This window comes from Amblyomma americanum, chromosome 9 (assembly GCF_052857255.1).
Source record: "Amblyomma americanum isolate KBUSLIRL-KWMA chromosome 9, ASM5285725v1, whole genome shotgun sequence".
Classification (NCBI taxonomy): Eukaryota; Metazoa; Arthropoda; class Arachnida; order Ixodida; family Ixodidae; genus Amblyomma; species Amblyomma americanum.
The window spans coordinates 85,097,911-85,119,395 of record NC_135505.1 but is presented as its reverse complement, the minus strand read 5'-3'; the positions used below and the strand labels follow the sequence as shown (position 1 = coordinate 85,119,395).

At 50.4% G+C, this 21,485-nt stretch overlaps 2 protein-coding genes across 2 annotated transcripts; both read left to right on the top strand.

Moving 5' to 3' along the window:
- Window positions 1-1,511: 1,511 nt before the first annotated feature.
- On the top strand, window positions 1,512-3,836 carry LOC144105596 (heat shock protein 68-like). The gene has a single exon (XM_077638716.1). The coding sequence runs from the start codon at window positions 1,625-1,627 to the stop codon at window positions 3,545-3,547; it is 1,923 nt and encodes a 640-aa protein (XP_077494842.1). The 5' UTR covers window positions 1,512-1,624; the 3' UTR covers window positions 3,548-3,836.
- Window positions 3,837-14,012: 10,176 nt separating this feature from the next.
- LOC144105595 (heat shock protein 68-like) lies at window positions 14,013-16,345 on the top strand. Its single transcript, XM_077638715.1, has one exon. It carries the CDS (start codon window positions 14,134-14,136, stop codon window positions 16,054-16,056), a length of 1,923 nt encoding a protein of 640 aa, XP_077494841.1. The 5' UTR covers window positions 14,013-14,133; the 3' UTR covers window positions 16,057-16,345.
- The last annotated feature ends 5,140 nt before the right edge of the window (window positions 16,346-21,485 follow it).

Genomic DNA, 21,485 nt, shown 5'->3' with positions numbered 1-21,485 from the left:
CACCGTCGAAGGGCTTGCGGGCATCGACGGTTACAATTAAGTGCGCGAATTTGGGTGCGGGTAGGTGAGAGAAAGGAGTGCTGGAGGATCAGAAACATGTGCAGTGCATTGACGGGGCGTCGGAGGCAGACAAAAGAATGGGGGAAGAACCTCGAGAAAATTATAGATCCGAGTCAAGACCATTCACTCAAGGTTCTTACCACCGCACGACGTCCGGGAGATTTTGCGGAGGTTTGCCCGGCTTGTGAAGCATAGAAATGAGGGAAGAGGCCCAGGCCTCATTGAACGTCCGAAGGAGCACTTCTTCGGCGCGGACAGGAAGGTTACCAAGTGTTGTGTGTGTAATGGCGCCTTAACCGGGAGCCGATCAGGCAGCAATAGCAGCCAGAGCCGCTTCCAGCTCCCGGAGAGTGAACGGGTGGTCCAGATCGGGGTTCGGTCCGCCCGAGTAAGCCGGGTAGGAAGATGACACAAGGGGCAGGAGATATCGAGAGGCGAGCTGATCAAAAACATCGGAGGGAGTCCCCTGAGTGGGGGCTTTAGAGTGGGAGCAAGGGCAGGTAAAATACCATGTCCTGAGCTTGGCTCATCGCATCGTTGGGCGAAAAGCAGGGCTGAATGGGAATCGAACAATGGGTACTAAAACGTACTCATTACGATCACGGTTTTGCAAGAAAACATGACTTCAAAAGCTTCAAAGTAAACAGCAATCCCAATCTCTGTTCCACAAGCCGACGAGTAGTACACAACGATAAAAACGAGGCGAAATTCCGACTAGGTAGGTAGGCCTCTGACATTGCTGGCACATACCCACTGCGGGGGAGTGGCCAAGACACAGGCGATTAATTGCTGGGTACACGAAAGTTTTGACGGGAAAAGGAGTGGTAATAGTATGTAGGCTGATAGATTGGACGACGCAAGGACAGGGGTCCTGTTAAATTGGAGAACGGAGACGGGACAATGGCTTAATGTGCATAATAGTATACAATGCCTGTTAATGTTTCAATGTCGTAGTGACTGAGAGCGGAAAAAATAAACTAGAATGGGAGTCGCTGCGTTTGTTGGAGGAAATTTTGCACAGCAGAGCGCTCTAACCGACTGGGCGCGGCCATCTTCCTCAGCCTAGCTTGTTTTGATCCCGCAATTTCTCGAACGTTCTCGCGTGCTCTCGGATATGTCTACAAATGGCTGCGAAGGCCTTGGAGCGCAAAAAACCAAACTAGAATATTTAGTGCGCGCAAACTTTAGTGTCCAAAGAGTTGCTTAATTCACTTAGGCACGGTATTAAGGGCACAGTGCACCTCTGAAGCAAGAAAAGCGGCCCTACATCGCGGCATCAATTTTTTTTGTATTCTTTTTGCTCTTCGTTAGCCGAGAGCAGACGACGCGAGACCACTCTGGAGCTTTCCTACCGCCGACGACCAATCGCAGAGCAGGTCGCGTGACGTCAGTGACCCGCTTTGCTTCGATTGGTTGGCACTGCTCGCGTAATTTCTGGGCGCTTCTAGAGAAGCGCGCGAATGGTATAAATGCCGCGCCGCGCAAAGCGTTCGACAGATTTCACTGAGTGCATCAAGCGAACGAGTGTTCTGAACGGAACGCAACTTTCACAAACACAATCATCATGCCTAGCCGAACAATGGGAGACGTGCCGGCAATCGGCATCGACCTAGGCACCACTTACTCTTGCGTGGGTGTGTTCCAGCACGGCCGCGTCGAGATCATCGCCAACGACCAGGGCAACCGGACGACGCCAAGCTACGTGGCCTTTACGGACACGGAGCGGCTGATCGGCGATGCAGCGAAGGCACAGGCGGCCATGAACCCGGAGAACACAGTGTTCGACGCCAAAAGGCTGATCGGACGCCGCTACGACGACCCTAAGATCCAGGACGACCTCCGGCACTGGCCCTTCAAGGTGGAAAGCGACGGAGGCAAACCCAAGATCAGCGTCGAGTTCAAGGGCGAGCGGAAACGCTTCAACCCAGAAGAGATCAGCGCCATGGTTCTGAGTAAGATGAAGGAGACGGCGGAGGCCTACCTGGGGAAGAAAGTGAGCGACGCCGTCATCACGGTGCCAGCCTACTTCAACGACTCGCAGAGGCAGGCCACCAAGGACGCCGGAGCCATCGCCGGCCTCAACGTGCTGCGCATCATCAACGAACCCACTGCCGCCGCTCTGGCCTACGGGCTGGACAAGAACCTGCGCGGCGAGAAGAACGTCCTCATCTTCGACCTGGGAGGCGGCACCTTCGACGTCTCCGTGCTGACCATCGACGAAGGCTCCATGTTCGAAGTGCGCTCAACGGCGGGAGACACCCACTTGGGAGGCGAGGACTTCGACAACCGAATGGTGGAGCACTTCGTGCAGGAGTTTAAGCGCAAGCACCGCAAGGACCTGCGGGTGAACCCGAGGGCGGTGAGGAGACTGCGTACGGCCTGCGAGCGCGCCAAGCGAACCTTGTCCAGCTCGGCCGAGGCGAGCATCGAGATCGACGCCCTGTTCGAAGGCATCGACTTCTACAGCAAGATTACCCGCGCCCGCTTCGAGGAGCTCTGCATGGACCTGTTCCGCAGCACCCTTGAGCCCGTGGAGCGCGCCCTGCGCGACGCCAAGATGGACAAGTCCCAGATCCACGACGTGGTGCTCGTGGGCGGCTCAACGCGCATCCCCAAGGTGCAGAAGCTGCTGCGAGACTTTTTCAACGGCAAGGAGCTGTCCATGGGCATCAACCCGGACGAGGCCGTGGCCTACGGAGCCGCGGTGCAGGCGGCCGTGCTGAGCGGCGACTCGAGCGACACGATCCGCGACGTGCTGCTGGTGGACGTGGCGCCGCTGTCGCTGGGCATCGAGACTGCGGGCGGAGTGATGACGCGCATCGTGGAACGCAACTCGCGCATCCCCTGCAAGACCTCGCAGACGTTCACCACCTACGCGGACAACCAGCCGGCGGTCACCATCCAGGTGTACGAAGGAGAGCGCGCCCTGACCAAGGACAACCACCTGCTGGGCACGTTCAACCTCAACGGCATCCCGCCGGCGCCCCGCGGCGTGCCCCAGATCGAAGTGACCTTCGACCTGGACGCCAACGGCATCCTGCAGGTGTCGGCCCGGGACAGGAGCACGGGCAAGCAGGAGAGCATCCGCATCACCAACGACAAGGGCCGCCTCTCCAAGGAGGACATCGAGCGCATGCTGGCCGAAGCCGAGAGGTTCAAGCAGGAGGACGACGTACAGCGAGAGAGGGTGGCCGCTCGTAACTCCCTGGAATCTTATGTCTACGGGGTCAAGCAGGCCGCCGAAGAAGCCGGGGACAGGCTGACGTCCTCCGACAGGGAATCCGTGCTGTCCAAGTGCCGGGAGACCATCTCCTGGATCGACGCCAACAGCCTGGCCGAGAAGGACGAGTACGAGCACCGGCTCAGGGAGCTGCAGCAGGCCTGCATGCCCATCATGAGCAAGCTCCACCAGCAGCAGCAGCAGGGACCCAAGCATGCGTCGGCAGCTCCACACCATTCCGGACCCACGGTCGAAGAAGTGGACTGAGTTAGCCGCAGACTGTGATAGCTAGTCATTCACCCCTCATGTTAATTTATTGTCCATACCCTCATAGTCATGTAAATTATTTTTTCCACTTGTAGCGGCTGTTCAGTCAGTCGCTCTAATAAAGAGGTGCTTTTTTTTTTAAACGTGTGGCTTGTGTCTTACTGGTTTGGCGATGGGGGTGGCAAGTTCACCTTGACGCCAAACGCGCATTGCTTGCTCGGCGCAAGAGCAGAATTCGTGGCATGTTACCTTGCATAACCCCAGAAGCTAATTCAGACCGGGAGGAGAGGAACAGCGAGGTGCTGCATGGCGTCCTATGCATAAAGTTCTTCTCCTTGTCTGGACGCTCCTCCCTTCAGTTGTCCGAACGGTGATTTAATTGCATGACGTTGTTACATGTCAGTATAGGTCACATTGGGGTCATCCAGTCTTGCCCTACACTTCAGCAGTCGGTTTTCAGACTTATAAACGAGGGGTAACTGCATACCAATATGAGAACCATGACAAACTCATTTTACAGCTGCAGCTGCTTTTCTAGTGACCATAGAGCCCTTGAATGTGCTTCTGGTGACTAAAAGGTAAGTTGAAATGGGCTAATTAATGGCTGCTGGCTAAGAGCAGCGCAGGGCTTCATACAAGCGTTTCACTGCGGTACAGCAGTAGTGCATACCGTCAAATTGCTGTACGTGTAGCAGGAAGCATCTGAGCTCTCCATCTTGAAGGAGAATGCAGCATTTTGTTTGCTATGGAGGTTGGGGAAACAGCAGGTATGCTTCTATAAGCTTGCTACTGGCAACAGCGATTTGCATTGTTCCCCGTCTTTAAGCAGAATGTACAAAGTAAACTAAAAGGTTGCCGAATTGTTATGTTCAACTTTTCAGGCTGTTGTAAACGTCAGCCAGAAAAGTTAGGCGAGGCTCCAGATTTGCTCTCCTGTCCGTTTCATTACACTGCCTTTTCCAGTTGCCTGTGGTAGTGCATTTCTTCTGACCTGCTGTGACTTAATGAGGCTTCGTAAGACCCTAACAGTGCCTCGTATGTTGCACCGAGTTGAATGGAAAATGCGATCATTGCTAGATGTTTGCATTTTTCTTGAGGCCAGTGACTCAACTTTGTACAATTGCTCAAATGGATAATAATTAGGCTGCTTAACATAACGACGCAAGTGTGACAAGAGCAGAACATCTTTCAAAATGTTAACATACACAAAACCTGAACAACCAATCATTGGGTTCACTGCATTGAACACATATATGGCAGATGGCACGTGCCCAGCAGTATGTGGTGGTTTTTCTCAGAGCCCATAATTAGGGGCAGTAGTCATGACTAACTCTGGTTACTGGTAGCAAACACATTTCTGTCTCATAGTACAAGCCAGCTGATAAGGGGAGGAACTACTGGGACGACTGGTGTTAAGGACTTTGTTGTCAGCATTATCTGATAATTTTGACACTGTGTTTCTGCGTGCTCACAGTCTCTCACATTCCGTCAGTGCATATAAAAGAAGTCATTCATGAAAGCAATTGGTCATTTAGCACCTGGTAGTAATTGATTGTTTCCACATTAGACTGTTACCAAAAGTGCATGAATCGTCTGAATGCAGAGAGTTCACTGTGCTACGTGACTGGATGCACGGCCAGTATCTACACGACAGCTGGGAACTGCCGGTCTTCCATTTAATATAGGTCTGTTGTGGGCTAAAGACACTTGAATAAATATGAAACTTACAATCAGCTCCTCAACACTGTTCTCTTTGGGCAGTTGTGCAAGTGTGCACCTTTGCTTGCCAATGACATTTTCTCTGCCTCATTTTGGGTCCTGGAGGACTGAAGACTTTATTATGAAAGCTTCCCCGAATTGCGCTGATAGCAGCACGGGCACGACTGCAGCCCAGCATCCATGCACATGTGGCTACACACAGGCTCCTACGCTAACATTGTGTGTCATACAGTTTGGCACATAATCATCCAGCTATTCATCAACTTTGTGGGCCTGCCAACTTGATGCCAGGAGAAATTAACACGCCAAACTTGGGACAGCGTTTGAGCAGCACATGTTTAAATGTTCTTTGCTTCTTGAGTGTTGGCACGACCGTGTAAATGGATTTTAATTTTCATACCCACCGTTCTCCTCTGCCTGTCTAACTCATTGATCATCATTTGCAGTTCATCTCCTGAGTGACTACGCAAGGCAATGTCATGAGCAAACCGCAGATATCAGTTAGGCATTCTCCGTTAACTCTTATCCCCCCAAATGTTCCCAATCCAGGCCTCGGAATATCCCCTGCAAACAGGCGGTGAATAGCACTGGTGAGATCGTGTCCCCCTGCCTGACGCCTTTTTTTATTGGAATTTTACTGCTGACTTTACGGAGGACTACGGTAGCTGTGCAGATGCCATGGATCTCTTGCAGTATTTTGACGTAAGGCTTTTCTATACCCAGATTCCACAATGCCTGCACGACTGCTGAGGTTTCCACCGAGTCAAATGCTTTCTCGTAATCAATGAAGGCTATATACAGGGGTTTGCTATTGGTTTGTTCATAGAAGGTTATATTCTGTGCATTTCCCTATCACCTGACTGACAGTGCGAATATCATCTATTGTGGAATGTCCTTTACGAAAACCTGCCTGATCATTTGGTTGACTGAAGTCCAAGGTTGCCCTGACTCTATTAGCGATTAACTTAGTAAACAGCGTGTAGGCAACGGACAGTAAGCTGATCGGTCTATAATTTCTCAAGTCCATGGCCCTTCCTTCCTTATCAATTAAGATAATGTCATGGTTCTTCCAAGCTTCTGGCGCAGACAAGGTGATAAGGCACTGCCTATACAGGGTTGCTTGTTTTTCTAGCACAATCTCCCCCGAGTCCATCAAGAGGTCTGCTGTTACCTGATCCTCATCAGCTGCTTTTCCCCTTTGCACTGCTCCTACGCCTTTCTTTACTTCCTCCTTCATTACCGACGGGATGACACATTTCTGTGCGCCACTGCCTCTCTCAATAATGTTCTGATCACTTTGGCTCCTGCGCAGATTTGTGAAGAACTCTGCGGCTACTTTAACAATCTTATCCATGTTGCTAGTGACATTGCCCTCCTGGTCTTTTAATGCATACATCTGGTTTTTACCTATGCCTAGTTTCCTCTTCAGCGCTTTTAGTCCACCTGCGTTCCTTGGAGCATGCACGATTCTCTGCATATTAAGCTTTCTTATGTCAGCTACCTTGCACTTATCTATTTAACTTCCCTAGCTCTGCTAGCCCTGCTCTGTCTGTAGGGTTAAATGCCCTCATGCTTTGGTGTTTCGTTATCAGATCGTTCGTCTCCTGAAATAGCTGCCCGGTATCTTGCCTGCGTATACTTAGGGCACGGCAGTGCCAGCTTCTCCGGATCATGAGAAGGAAATAACTAGAAGGATAAGAATGGAGTGGAGCGCATATGACAAGTTCCCTCGGATCACGACTGGCAGTTTGCCGAAATCACTGACGAGAAAAGTATACAACAGCTGTACTTTGCCGGTGCTCATCTATATATGGGGCAGAAACGCGGAGACTAAGGAAAAAGGTTTCGGCTTAAGTTGAGGACAATGCAGCGAGCTATGAAAAGAAAAATGATGGTGTGACATTAAGACACCGGAAGCAGGCGGAGTGGGTGAGGGAACAAACGCGGGCTAATGACATCCTAGTCGAAATCAAGAGCTAGAAATGGGCTTAGGCAGGGAATGTAATGCAAAGGCAAGATAACCGCTGGTCCTTAAGGGTAACGGAGTGGACTCCAAGAGAAGGCAAACGTAGCAGGGGGCCGCAGAAGGTAAGGTGGGCGGGTGAGATTAAGAAGTTTGCGGGGATACGGTGGGCGCAGCTGGGAAAGGACAGCGTTAACTGGAGGGACATGGGAGACGCCTTTACCCTGCAGTGGGCGTAGACCGGCTGACGATGGTGGTGGGTACTGCATGTGTCAACGCTCCTTCACATTCTTCAGCAGTGAGCAAACAACAGGTGAGAAGCAGTGGGGATCACAGGATTACTAATGATCGACTTAGGGCTTTTGAGTGAGTGAGGGCAGTTTTTATGGGTACTCTGCAGTAGACTGTCTTTAACCACCCAACGGACTCGGAGGAGCCACATTCGTCATTTCTGGGTCATGGGGAGTCCAAGCTGCAGTGTGTTTTCTGGCACACTTTGTCCCGTTTAATTCGACTGCGGCTCGATCGGCCAAAGAAGTTTCTTAATTACAACCCGAATGACGTCAGCACGGGTACTAAATGGGTACCATATTTAAAAAAAATATGTACTGTAGACACCAATTTTTGGCTTCCATGTTTTGTTTTTTCAAATAACGTGATTCGCATTAGCATGCACGGACCAGCCATATTGGCCTATGATAGTTAAATAATTTATAATTCAATTTCCTTATTCCATCTCGTTTTCGAATTGATCTACGAATGATGGCTTTGACGTGTACTTGGGATTTTTCGTTTCTGGATTAAACACGATTTCTACCCAAAAATAGGTCCCATAGGAATCTTAGTTTCCATGTGGACATAGCTGAAGACACCGCAAGAACATTAGCCGACATCTTGTACGCACATGCAGGGTGGCATTTTCAGTCAAACTTTTAAACTTCTTACAAAGCTTTTTAATTATGACGGCGGTTAATTCGAGCCCAAGTTCAAACGGTATGTTTTGGAAGCAGGAAGCAAAAGCGCGGATGCCAACCGACCGTCTCATTGCCACCACTGTGTCTAGTGCTACCCAGGCTAAAGGCCACCTGCTCTTATAGCCTCTTCTGCATTTAAAATGATTGCATTTCCACTGAAAGAACGGGTTTGCAGTGCACAAACAAAAGCAAAATAGAAAGCTGCTTCAGAGACGCATCCGTGCGATGGAGTACATGATAATGTGCTCTGCAGAATGATTGTGATAGACAAGAAAAAAAAAAAATCAGATTTTACAGAAGGTTTGCTAAACAACCTGCTTTCCATATTATTCGCAAAGCAAAGAGCAAAAAAATGTAAAGCATTTTAGATGCCAGACAAAAACGAATGCTCACAGCAACTTGTCCTTTGAAAAATATGACCCAATAAAACCCGACCTATGGAACATTTCGCCACCTAAATTTGTTGATGGTGACCGAATTTGTGGTCTCCAAATGTCAACCAATATTTACTCCCCGAATTCCGGAAAGAATAAATTCCGACCACTGCAATATGATCGCCGATACATAGTTTTAATCCACTAGAACACTGAAGCCAGCCTGCTTCACGAGCTGGAATGACAACAAGCAATGTGTAAGCAATTGCACTGCAGTTTTTTTTTCGTTCCCCAAATGAGAAAAACATCAGCTACATGTCAAAGAGATTGCTTGGCTGATGAAACTGAAACAGCATCACGGAGAAATTCAGTTACACATTCTTTAGTGGTTGCAAGCGAACAGCACACGGCGATCCAATTCTAATGTCCAACGCATGATTTGAAAGAAGAAAGCGCGCAACCAGTATTCAGAGGTTACAGTCCTTTATAGAAACTTGACCGGGCATGGTGAACTGGTGAACGTGTTCTTATTTAGAAGCTCAGCTAATTATTTAGAAGTAGCTAAAATATTAAAAAAAAGAAAATCGGTTTTGGAGGAAAGGAAATGGTGCTATTGTTGTCCCACATCTTGGCAGACACCGAATGGATGGGGCAGGCAAGTTAAGAAAGAAAGGGAGCTGGGAGTGAAAGAAGAAAGAAAGGAAGAGGTTATTCACTTTCCCAAATTCCACAATTTTTATTGATGAACTTTTGAGTCTGGATGGATTTTTCTCCTCTTTGGATGTGCTCCAAACTCTGGCCAATCCCTCACCGTGGCTATGTGCCCCTGCTTCAGAGCCAACAACACCTGCCAACCATGCAGAGGTCACAGAAGGCTCTTCCGTGAACCACCAGCACGTGTGGGGACATGGGGCTCTTATGTTATTGCATAATAGTTTTCAAATCGCCTTGCATGTGACATCAAATTATCTTCATCCAGCTTTTCTAACACAGTCGGAATTTCTTCAGTGATATGAAGGCTGTACGCATGTTTGTCCAATGTACATCATATAGAGCCCTCAAATCTGACCAGTGAGCAATCGTCACTGGAAAGGCTAAAGCCTACAATAAATGGTTGGCTACAATTGGCCTTTTCCTGGACCGCTAAGTAAGTGTCTACTTGGAAGCCTCTCCTGTGTAGAGGCGATCTTATTGCCGGCTGAAACATAAGGTTGCATGAGAAGATACAGGCACCAAGAGTCAGTCGGTAATGAAATGGACGCTGCACAGGAGGAGCTTGCAAGGAAACATTTACACTGCGGTCCAGAAAAACACCAATTGTAGCCAACCGTTTATTGTAGGCTTTAGCCTTTCCAGTGACAATTGTTCACTGGTCACACTGGAGGACATCTATAAAACGTATGTTGCATAGATCTGTACAGGCCTCATGTCACCGAAGAAATTCCTACTGTGTTAGACAAACAGGATGAGCCTAATTGAATGCCACGTGCATGGCCAATTGCAAATTATTATTAGACAGCATAAGCGCCCCATGCCACCACACCCGCCGGTGGTGCCACACTTTTCCAGCTGCAGGTTGGTTCATGTAAGAGCCAGATGCGACCTACTACGGTTGGCAGGTGGGAAATAGGAGCGAGGAAGATCCCCTCTCCTATTCTGGGGTTGAGGCTGGAAAGTGGCTACCATGGTATGGACCCTGTCAACATGCCGCCGAAGTTGGTACACAAAACAGCCAGCTGCGACCCGCCACCTGCCACGCATGGCAGGTGGTAAAGCGTAGAGGATGTAATCCCCCTCCCCACTTACAAAAAAGAGAGGACATCAAATTTTACTGTATGAATTGCGCAAGACGCACATGTATAATAAATTGGGGGCGTCTTCAACTACAGCACGGTTAATCAGAATGATCCTGCAATATTTCGCTGGCGTGCGCCCTTGCCCCTGCCTTGGAGCTCAGAAGTAAAAGGAGGGTGGGCTATGTGGATTAAACGGTTTTGTTTTGTGGAAAGCACGCTGATTTTTTACCAGAAATATCCTAATGACGGCTGTTAAAATAGTAGTAGTAGTACTAGTACACCTTTATCCGGCCATAATTTGCAGGCCGAGAATGTCAACCGCCGTGAAGACCAGCCGTCGCTGATCATCTTCCCCGTTAGCGCCACGCCTGTCAAGCCAGGCGGTGATGGATGGAGAAGGGCGGGGATAGGAACCTGAATGCTGAGCAGCTGCGCAATAGATGGGGCAATGGGCCAAGTCCGCATGGGTAGAGAAGCAGTTGGGACAGGAAGGGTCCGATCGACGACGATGAAGGGGGAGGTGGGAGTGGGTGATGACTGCTTCCATTTGGATGCGTAGGAGGCGGCGAGCCTTCAGCACGATGAGTGAAGAACGAGGGCGAGGGTAAAGGCGTTTGTCGAGCCGGAGCTCGTGGTAGACCTCCTTTATGGTGCGGCGCAGGGAGAATCTTGCACCGTCCTCCGAGGCCTCAGGCCGGGGATCAATGGCGCCCGGTAAAGAGCGTCGCAGGCGAGCTGATGGGCCAGCTAATCGCCGTCAATCCCTGAATGGCCAGGGACACGGCGGAGGAAAACGACGGAAGAGTGCAGTGCGGAGACCGCTCGTTCAACCATCTGTTGGAGTGGGTAGGGTGCGGTTTTGTACGTGGTAGACCGCGGCTTGAGAATCAGAATAGACTGTGCACTCTGAGAGAGAGGCAAGCAGGGCAAATGACTGCAGGGCATGCGCGACGGCGAGGACCTCGAGAGACAGTGGGTCCGGAGGGCGCAGGTGCGGCACGCTGGTGTGGGTTAAAGTTGCGGGAAGGTGGGGAGGTACAGGGCGCAGCCGCAGGAATCTGCAGGAGCTGGAAAGAGGCATCCCTGTAGGCCACACACTGAGTATCAAAGACAAGGGAATGGTGCTGCGCGGCTGCGTGACGACGGCGGGCGTGCAGGACGGGGAATATGTTGGTCGTGAGGGGGAGAATAAGAAGATTGGGAGCCGGACTGGAGATAAGAGTGGCAAAGGTTGCAGAGGTGGAAATGGGAATGAGAGAGCCACCCGCCTGAGCCAATAACCACCGACGGGTAAGGGAAACCTGGGCAAGCTTCGAGTCACGGCGTACAGTGAGAACAGAATGTAGAGGGTGGAAGAGGCCCGCGGCAAAGAGCTTAGCAGTGGAGGTAGTGATAAGGAGGTCGAAAGCTGCCTTGCAGAGGCCCAAAAGGGCAGTGTCAAGAGTGTTGAGTCTGAGTGAACGAAACGTAGCGTACAAAGTGCAAGACCTTGCTGAGGGCGAGCACATAGGCAATTTGGCACGCATGACCCTCGTGCGGACCTAAGCGCCGAGTGACCGCGTGCCGCAGGAGGTGAGTTATCGAGTGGCAGGTGGTGGCAACGAGGTGAAGGATGTGCATATTCTTGGCCGCACGCAAACAGAACCCAGGAAACTTTTGCACTGGGTGACGACAGGAAGGGGAGAGCCAGAAAGATGGAGAGAGACAAAGTGGTTGTGCGAGCGGTGGTATGAGGAGTGGTTGAGAAGGGGCAGCTTGGATTTCTCCAGAGCAAGAGAGAGGCCAGCAGTAGTGAAAAAGGAGTCGATGAGATCGAGGTCACATTGCAGGGTGTCCTCTATGTGACCGGGAGAGCCAGACAAACACCAGGGAGTCATGTCGTTGGCGTAAAAGATGTGGTGCAGGTTGGGAATTTTCGTGTAGCTGCGAGGTGAGAGGGGTCATAGCGAGACTGAAAAGGGTAGAAGAGAGAACAGCACCTTGAGGAGAGTCACGAGTGAGGTGGTGGGGGGTCGCGGAGATGGGTGTCTACTCGAAAGCGAGCCACTCGGTTGGCAAGGAATGGGCGGATATAAGAGTACACGCAGAAGCCACAGGCCAGGGAGGCGAGTTGAGAGAGGATGTGGTCGTGGCACACACCGTCGAAGGGCTTGCGGGCATCGACGGTTACAATTAAGTGCGCGAATTTGGGTGCGGGTAGGTGAGAGAAAGGAGTGCTGGAGGATCAGAAACATGTGCAGTGCATTGACGGGGCGTCGGAGGCAGACAAAAGAATGGGGGAAGAACCTCGAGAAAATTATAGATCCGAGTCAAGACCATTCACTCAAGGTTCTTACCACCGCACGACGTCCGGGAGATTTTGCGGAGGTTTGCCCGGCTTGTGAAGCATAGAAATGAGGGAAGAGGCCCAGGCCTCATTGAACGTCCGAAGGAGCACTTCTTCGGCGCGGACAGGAAGGTTACCAAGTGTTGTGTGTGTAATGGCGCCTTAACCGGGAGCCGATCAGGCAGCAATAGCAGCCAGAGCCGCTTCCAGCTCCCGGAGAGTGAACGGGTGGTCCAGATCGGGGTTCGGTCCGCCCGAGTAAGCCGGGTAGGAAGATGACACAAGGGGCAGGAGATATCGAGAGGCGAGCTGATCAAAAACATCGGAGGGAGTCCCCTGAGTGGGGGCTTTAGAGTGGGAGCAAGGGCAGGTAAAATACCATGTCCTGAGCTTGGCTCATCGCATCGTTGGGCGAAAAGCAGGGCTGAATGGGAATCGAACAATGGGTACTAAAACGTACTCATTACGATCACGGTTTTGCAAGAAAACATGACTTCAAAAGCTTCAAAGTAAACAGCAATCCCAATCTCTGTTCCACAAGCCGACGAGTAGTACACAACGATAAAAACGAGGCGAAATTCCGACTAGGTAGGTAGGCCTCTGACATTGCTGGCACATACCCACTGCGGGGGAGTGGCCAAGACACAGGCGATTAATTGCTGGGTACACGAAAGTTTTGACGGGAAAAGGAGTGGTAATAGTATGTAGGCTGATAGATTGGACGACGCAAGGACAGGGGTCCTGTTAAATTGGAGAACGGAGACGGGACAATGGCTTAATGTGCATAATAGTATACAATGCCTGTTAATGTTTCAATGTCGTAGTGACTGAAAGCGGAAAAAATAAACTAGAATGGGAGTCGATGCGTTTGTTGGAGGAAATTTTGCACAGCAGAGCGCTCTAACCGACTGGGCGCGGCCATCTTCCTCAGCCTAGCTTGTTTTGATCCCGCAATTTCTCGAACGTTCTCGCGTGCTCTCGGATATGTCTACAAATGGCTGCGAAGGCCTTGGAGCGCAAAAAACCAAACTAGAATATTTAGTGCGCGCAAACTTTAGTGTCCAAAGAGTTGCTTAATTCACTTAGGCACGGTATTAAGGGCACAGTGCACCTCTGAAGCAAGAAAAGCGGCCCTACATCGCGGCATCAATTTTTTTTGTATTCTTTTTGCTCTTCGTTAGCCGAGAGCAGACGACGCGAGACCACTCTGGAGCTTTCCTACCGCCGACGACCAATCGCAGAGCAGGTCGCGTGACGTCAGTGACCCGCTTTGCTTCGATTGGTTGGCGCTGCTCGCGTAATTTCTGGGCGCTTCTAGAGAAGCGCGCGAATGGTATAAATGCCGCGCCGCGCAAAGCGTTCGACAGATTTCACTGAGTGCATCAAGCGAACGAGTGTTCTGAACGGAACGCAACTTTCACAAACACAATCATCATGCCTAGCCGAACAATGGGAGACGTGCCGGCAATCGGCATCGACCTAGGCACCACTTACTCTTGCGTGGGTGTGTTCCAGCACGGCCGCGTCGAGATCATCGCCAACGACCAGGGCAACCGGACGACGCCAAGCTACGTGGCCTTTACGGACACGGAGCGGCTGATCGGCGATGCAGCGAAGGCACAGGCGGCCATGAACCCGGAGAACACAGTGTTCGACGCCAAAAGGCTGATCGGACGCCGCTACGACGACCCTAAGATCCAGGACGACCTCCGGCACTGGCCCTTCAAGGTGGAAAGCGACGGAGGCAAACCCAAGATCAGCGTCGAGTTCAAGGGCGAGCGGAAACGCTTCAACCCAGAAGAGATCAGCGCCATGGTTCTGAGTAAGATGAAGGAGACGGCGGAGGCCTACCTGGGGAAGAAAGTGAGCGACGCCGTCATCACGGTGCCAGCCTACTTCAACGACTCGCAGAGGCAGGCCACCAAGGACGCCGGAGCCATCGCCGGCCTCAACGTGCTGCGCATCATCAACGAACCCACTGCCGCCGCTCTGGCCTACGGGCTGGACAAGAATCTGCGCGGCGAGAAGAACGTCCTCATCTTCGACCTGGGAGGCGGCACCTTCGACGTCTCCGTGCTGACCATCGACGAAGGCTCCATGTTCGAAGTGCGCTCAACGGCGGGAGACACCCACTTGGGAGGCGAGGACTTCGACAACCGAATGGTGGAGCACTTCGTGCAGGAGTTTAAGCGCAAGCACCGCAAGGACCTGCGGGTGAACCCGAGGGCGGTGAGGAGACTGCGTACGGCCTGCGAGCGCGCCAAGCGAACCTTGTCCAGCTCGGCCGAGGCGAGCATCGAGATCGACGCCCTGTTCGAAGGCATCGACTTCTACAGCAAGATTACCCGCGCCCGCTTCGAGGAGCTCTGCATGGACCTGTTCCGCAGCACCCTTGAGCCCGTGGAGCGCGCCCTGCGCGACGCCAAGATGGACAAGTCCCAGATCCACGACGTGGTGCTCGTGGGCGGCTCAACGCGCATCCCCAAGGTGCAGAAGCTGCTGCGAGACTTTTTCAACGGCAAGGAGCTGTCCATGGGCATCAACCCGGACGAGGCCGTGGCCTACGGAGCCGCGGTGCAGGCGGCCGTGCTGAGCGGCGACTCGAGCGACACGATCCGCGACGTGCTGCTGGTGGACGTGGCGCCGCTGTCGCTGGGCATCGAGACTGCGGGCGGAGTGATGACGCGCATCGTGGAGCGCAACTCGCGCATCCCCTGCAAGACCTCGCAGACGTTCACCACCAACGCGGACAACCAGCCGGCGGTCACCATCCAGGTGTACGAAGGAGAGCGCGCCCTGACCAAGGACAACCACCTGCTGGGCACGTTCAACCTCAACGGCATCCCGCCGGCGCCCCGCGGCGTGCCCCAGATCGAAGTGACCTTCGACCTGGACGCCAACGGCATCCTGCAGGTGTCGGCCCGGGACAGGAGCACGGGCAAGCAGGAGAGCATCCGCATCACCAACGACAAGGGCCGCCTCTCCAAGGAGGACATCGAGCGCATGCTGGCCGAAGCCGAGAGGTTCAAGCAGGAGGACGACGCACAGCGAGAGAGGGTGGCCGCTCGTAACTCCCTGGAATCTTATGTCTACGGGGTCAAGCAGGCCGCCGAAGAAGCCGGGGACAGGCTGACGTCCTCCGACAGGGAATCCGTGCTGTCCAAGTGCCGGGAGACCATCTCCTGGATCGACGCCAACAGCCTGGCCGAGAAGGACGAGTACGAGCACCGGCTCAGGGAGCTGCAGCAGGCCTGCATGCCCATCATGAGCAAGCTCCACCAGCAGCAGCAGCAGGGACCCAAGCATGCGTCGGCAGCTCCACACCATTCCGGACCCACGGTCGAAGAAGTGGACTGAGTTAGCCGCAGACTGTGATAGCTAGTCATTCACCCCTCATGTTAATTTATTGTCCATACCCTCATAGTCATGTAAATTATTTTTTCCACTTGTAGCGGCTGTTCAGTCAGTCGCTCTAATAAAGAGGTGCTTTTTTTTTTAAACGTGTGGCTTGTGTCTTACTGGTTTGGCGATGGGGGTGGCAAGTTCACCTTGACGCCAAACGCGCATTGCTTGCTCGGCGCAAGAGCAGAATTCGTGGCATGTTACCTTGCATAACCCCAGAAGCTAATTCAGACCGGGAGGAGAGGAACAGCGAGGTGCTGCATGGCGTCCTATGCATAAAGTTCTTCTCCTTGTCTGGACGCTCCTCCCTTCAGTTGTCCGAACGGTGATTTAATTGCATGACGTTGTTACATGTCAGTATAGGTCACATTGGGGTCATCCAGTCTTGCCCTACACTTCAGCAGTCGGTTTTCAGACTTATAAACGAGGGGTAACTGCATACCAATATGAGAACCATGACAAACTCATTTTACAGCTGCAGCTGCTTTTCTAGTGACCATAGAGCCCTTGAATGTGCTTCTGGTGACTAAAAGGTAAGTTGAAATGGGCTAATTAATGGCTGCTGGCTAAGAGCAGCGCAGGGCTTCATACAAGCGTTTCACTGCGGTACAGCAGTAGTGCATACCGTCAAATTGCTGTACGTGTAGCAGGAAGCATCTGAGCTCTCCATCTTGAAGGAGAATGCAGCATTTTGTTTGCTATGGAGGTTGGGGAAACAGCAGGTATGCTTCTATAAGCTTGCTACTGGCAACAGCGATTTGCATTGTTCCCCGTCTTTAAGCAGAATGTACAAAGTAAACTAAAAGGTTGCCGAATTGTTATGTTCAACTTTTCAGGCTGTTGTAAACGTCAGCCAGAAAAGTTAGGCGAGGCTCCAGATTTGCTCTCCTGTCCGTTTCATTACACTGCCTTTTCCAGTTGCCTGTGGTAGTGCATTTCTTCTGACCTGCTGTGACTTAATGAGGCTTCGTAAGACCCTAACAGTGCCTCGTATGTTGCACCGAGTTGAATGGAAAATGCGATCATTGCTAGATGTTTGCATTTTTCTTGAGGCCAGTGACTCAACTTTGTACAATTGCTCAAATGGATAATAATTAGGCTGCTTAACATAACGACGCAAGTGTGACAAGAGCAGAACATCTTTCAAAATGTTAACATACACAAAACCTGAACAACCAATCATTGGGTTCACTGCATTGAACACATATATGGCAGATGGCACGTGCCCAGCAGTATGTGGTGGTTTTTCTCAGAGCCCATAATTAGGGGCAGTAGTCATGACTAACTCTGGTTACTGGTAGCAAACACATTTCTGTCTCATAGTACAAGCCAGCTGATAAGGGGAGGAACTACTGGGACGACTGGTGTTAAGGACTTTGTTGTCAGCATTATCTGATAATTTTGACACTGTGTTTCTGCGTGCTCACAGTCTCTCACATTCCGTCAGTGCATATAAAAGAAGTCATTCATGAAAGCAATTGGTCATTTAGCACCTGGTAGTAATTGATTGTTTCCACATTAGACTGTTACCAAAAGTGCATGAATCGTCTGAATGCAGAGAGTTCACTGTGCTACGTGACTGGATGCACGGCCAGTATCTACACGACAGCTGGGAACTGCCGGTCTTCCATTTAATATAGGTCTGTTGTGGGCTAAAGACACTTGAATAAATATGAAACTTACAATCAGCTCCTCAACACTGTTCTCTTTGGGCAGTTGTGCAAGTGTGCACCTTTGCTTGCCAATGACATTTTCTCTGCCTCATTTTGGGTCCTGGAGGACTGAAGACTTTATTATGAAAGCTTCCCCGAATTGCGCTGATAGCAGCACGGGCACGACTGCAGCCCAGCATCCATGCACATGTGGCTACACACAGGCTCCTACGCTAACATTGTGTGTCATACAGTTTGGCACATAATCATCCAGCTATTCATCAACTTTGTGGGCCTGCCAACTTGATGCCAGGAGAAATTAACACGCCAAACTTGGGACAGCGTTTGAGCAGCACATGTTTAAATGTTCTTTGCTTCTTGAGTGTTGGCACGACCGTGTAAATGGATTTTAATTTTCATACCCACCGTTCTCCTCTGCCTGTCTAACTCATTGATCATCATTTGCAGTTCATCTCCTGAGTGACTACGCAAGGCAATGTCATGAGCAAACCGCAGATATCAGTTAGGCATTCTCCGTTAACTCTTATCCCCCCAAATGTTCCCAATCCAGGCCTCGGAATATCCCCTGCAAACAGGCGGTGAATAGCACTGGTGAGATCGTGTCCCCCTGCCTGACGCCTTTTTTTATTGGAATTTTACTGCTGACTTTACGGAGGACTACGGTAGCTGTGCAGATGCCATGGATCTCTTGCAGTATTTTGACGTAAGGCTTTTCTATACCCAGATTCCACAATGCCTGCACGACTGCTGAGGTTTCCACCGAGTCAAATGCTTTCTCGTAATCAATGAAGGCTATATACAGGGGTTTGCTATTGGTTTGTTCATAGAAGGTTATATTCTGTGCATTTCCCTATCACCTGACTGACAGTGCGAATATCATCTATTGTGGAATGTCCTTTACGAAAACCTGCCTGATCATTTGGTTGACTGAAGTCCAAGGTTGCCCTGACTCTATTAGCGATTAACTTAGTAAACAGCGTGTAGGCAACGGACAGTAAGCTGATCGGTCTATAATTTCTCAAGTCCATGGCCCTTCCTTCCTTATCAATTAAGATAATGTCATGGTTCTTCCAAGCTTCTGGCGCAGACAAGGTGATAAGGCACTGCCTATACAGGGTTGCTTGTTTTTCTAGCACAATCTCCCCCGAGTCCATCAAGAGGTCTGCTGTTACCTGATCCTCATCAGCTGCTTTTCCCCTTTGCACTGCTCCTACGCCTTTCTTTACTTCCTCCTTCATTACCGACGGGATGACACATTTCTGTGCGCCACTGCCTCTCTCAATAATGTTCTGATCACTTTGGCTCCTGCGCAGATTTGTGAAGAACTCTGCGGCTACTTTAACAATCTTATCCATGTTGCTAGTGACATTGCCCTCCTGGTCTTTTAATGCATACATCTGGTTTTTACCTATGCCTAGTTTCCTCTTCAGCGCTTTTAGTCCACCTGCGTTCCTTGGAGCATGCACGATTCTCTGCATATTAAGCTTTCTTATGTCAGCTACCTTGCACTTATCTATTTAACTTCCCTAGCTCTGCTAGCCCTGCTCTGTCTGTAGGGTTAAATGCCCTCATGCTTTGGTGTTTCGTTATCAGATCGTTCGTCTCCTGAAATAGCTGCCCGGTATCTTGCCTGCGTATACTTAGGGCACGGCAGTGCCAGCTTCTCCGGATCATGAGAAGGAAATAACTAGAAGGATAAGAATGGAGTGGAGCGCATATGACAAGTTCCCTCGGATCACGACTGGCAGTTTGCCGAAATCACTGACGAGAAAAGTATACAACAGCTGTACTTTGCCGGTGCTCATCTATATATGGGGCAGAAACGCGGAGACTAAGGAAAAAGGTTTCGGCTTAAGTTGAGGACAATGCAGCGAGCTATGAAAAGAAAAATGATGGTGTGACATTAAGACACCGGAAGCAGGCGGAGTGGGTGAGGGAACAAACGCGGGCTAATGACATCCTAGTCGAAATCAAGAGCTAGAAATGGGCTTAGGCAGGGAATGTAATGCAAAGGCAAGATAACCGCTGGTCCTTAAGGGTAACGGAGTGGACTCCAAGAGAAGGCAAACGTAGCAGGGGGCCGCAGAAGGTAAGGTGGGCGGGTGAGATTAAGAAGTTTGCGGGGATACGGTGGGCGCAGCTGGGAAAGGACAGCGTTAACTGGAGGGACATGGGAGACGCCTTTACCCTGCAGTGGGCGTAGACCGGCTGACGATGGTGGTGGGTACTGCATGTGTCAACGCTCCTTCACATTCTTCAGCAGTGAGCAAACAACAGGTGAGAAGCAGTGGGGATCACAGGATTACTAATGATCGACTTAGGGCTTTTGAGTGAGTGAGGGCAGTTTTTATGGGTACTCTGCAGTAGACTGTCTTTAACCACCCAACGGACTCGGAGGAGCCACATTCGTCATTTCTGGGTCATGGGGAGTCCAAGCTGCAGTGTGTTTTCTGGCACACTTTGTCCCGTTTAATTCGACTGCGGCTCGATCGGCCAAAGAAGTTTCTTAATTACAACCCGAATGACGTCAGCACGGGTACTAAATGGGTACCATATTTAAAAAAAATATGTACTGTAGACACCAATTTTTGGCTTCCATGTTTTGTTTTTTCAAATAACGTGATTCGCATTAGCATGCACGGACCAGCCATATTGGCCTATGATAGTTAAATAATTTACAATTCAATTTCCTTATTCCATCTCGTTTTCGAATTGATCTACGAATGATGGCTTTGACGTGTACTTGGGATTTTTCGTTTCTGGATTAAACACGATTTCTACCCAAAAATAGGTCCCATAGGAATCTTAGTTTCCATGTGGACATAGCTGAAGACACCGCAAGAACATTAGCCGACATCTTGTACGCACATGCAGGGTGGCATTTTCAGTCAAACTTTTAAACTTCTTACAAAGCTTTTTAATTATGACGGCGGTTAATTCGAGCCCAAGTTCAAACGGTATGTTTTGGAAGCAGGAAGCAAAAGCGCGGATGCCAACCGACCGTCTCATTGCCACCACTGTGTCTAGTGCTACCCAGGCTAAAGGCCACCTGCTCTTATAGCCTCTTCTGCATTTAAAATGATTGCATTTCCACTGAAAGAACGGGTTTGCAGTGCACAAACAAAAGCAAAATAGAAAGCTGCTTCAGAGACGCATCCGTGCGATGGAGTACATGATAATGTGCTCTGCAGAATGATTGTGATAGACAAGAAAAAAAAAAAAAAATCAGATTTTACAGAAGGTTTGCTAAACAACCTGCTTTCCATATTATTCGCAAAGCAAAGAGCAAAAAAATGTAAAGCATTTTAGATGCCAGACAAAAACGAATGCTCACAGCAACTTGTCCTTTGAAAAATATGACCCAATAAAACCCGACCTATGGAACATTTCGCCACCTAAATTTGTTGATGGTGACCGAATTTGTGGTCTCCAAATGTCAACCAATATTTACTCCCCGAATTCCGGAAAGAATAAATTCCGACCACTGCAATATGATCGCCGATACATAGTTTTAATCCACTAGAACACTGAAGCCAGCCTGCTTCACGAGCTGGAATGACAACAAGCAATGTGTAAGCAATTGCACTGCAGTTTTTTTTTCGTTCCCCAAATGAGAAAAACATCAGCTACATGTCAAAGAGATTGCTTGGCTGATGAAACTGAAACAGCATCACGGAGAAATTCAGTTACACATTCTTTAGTGGTTGCAAG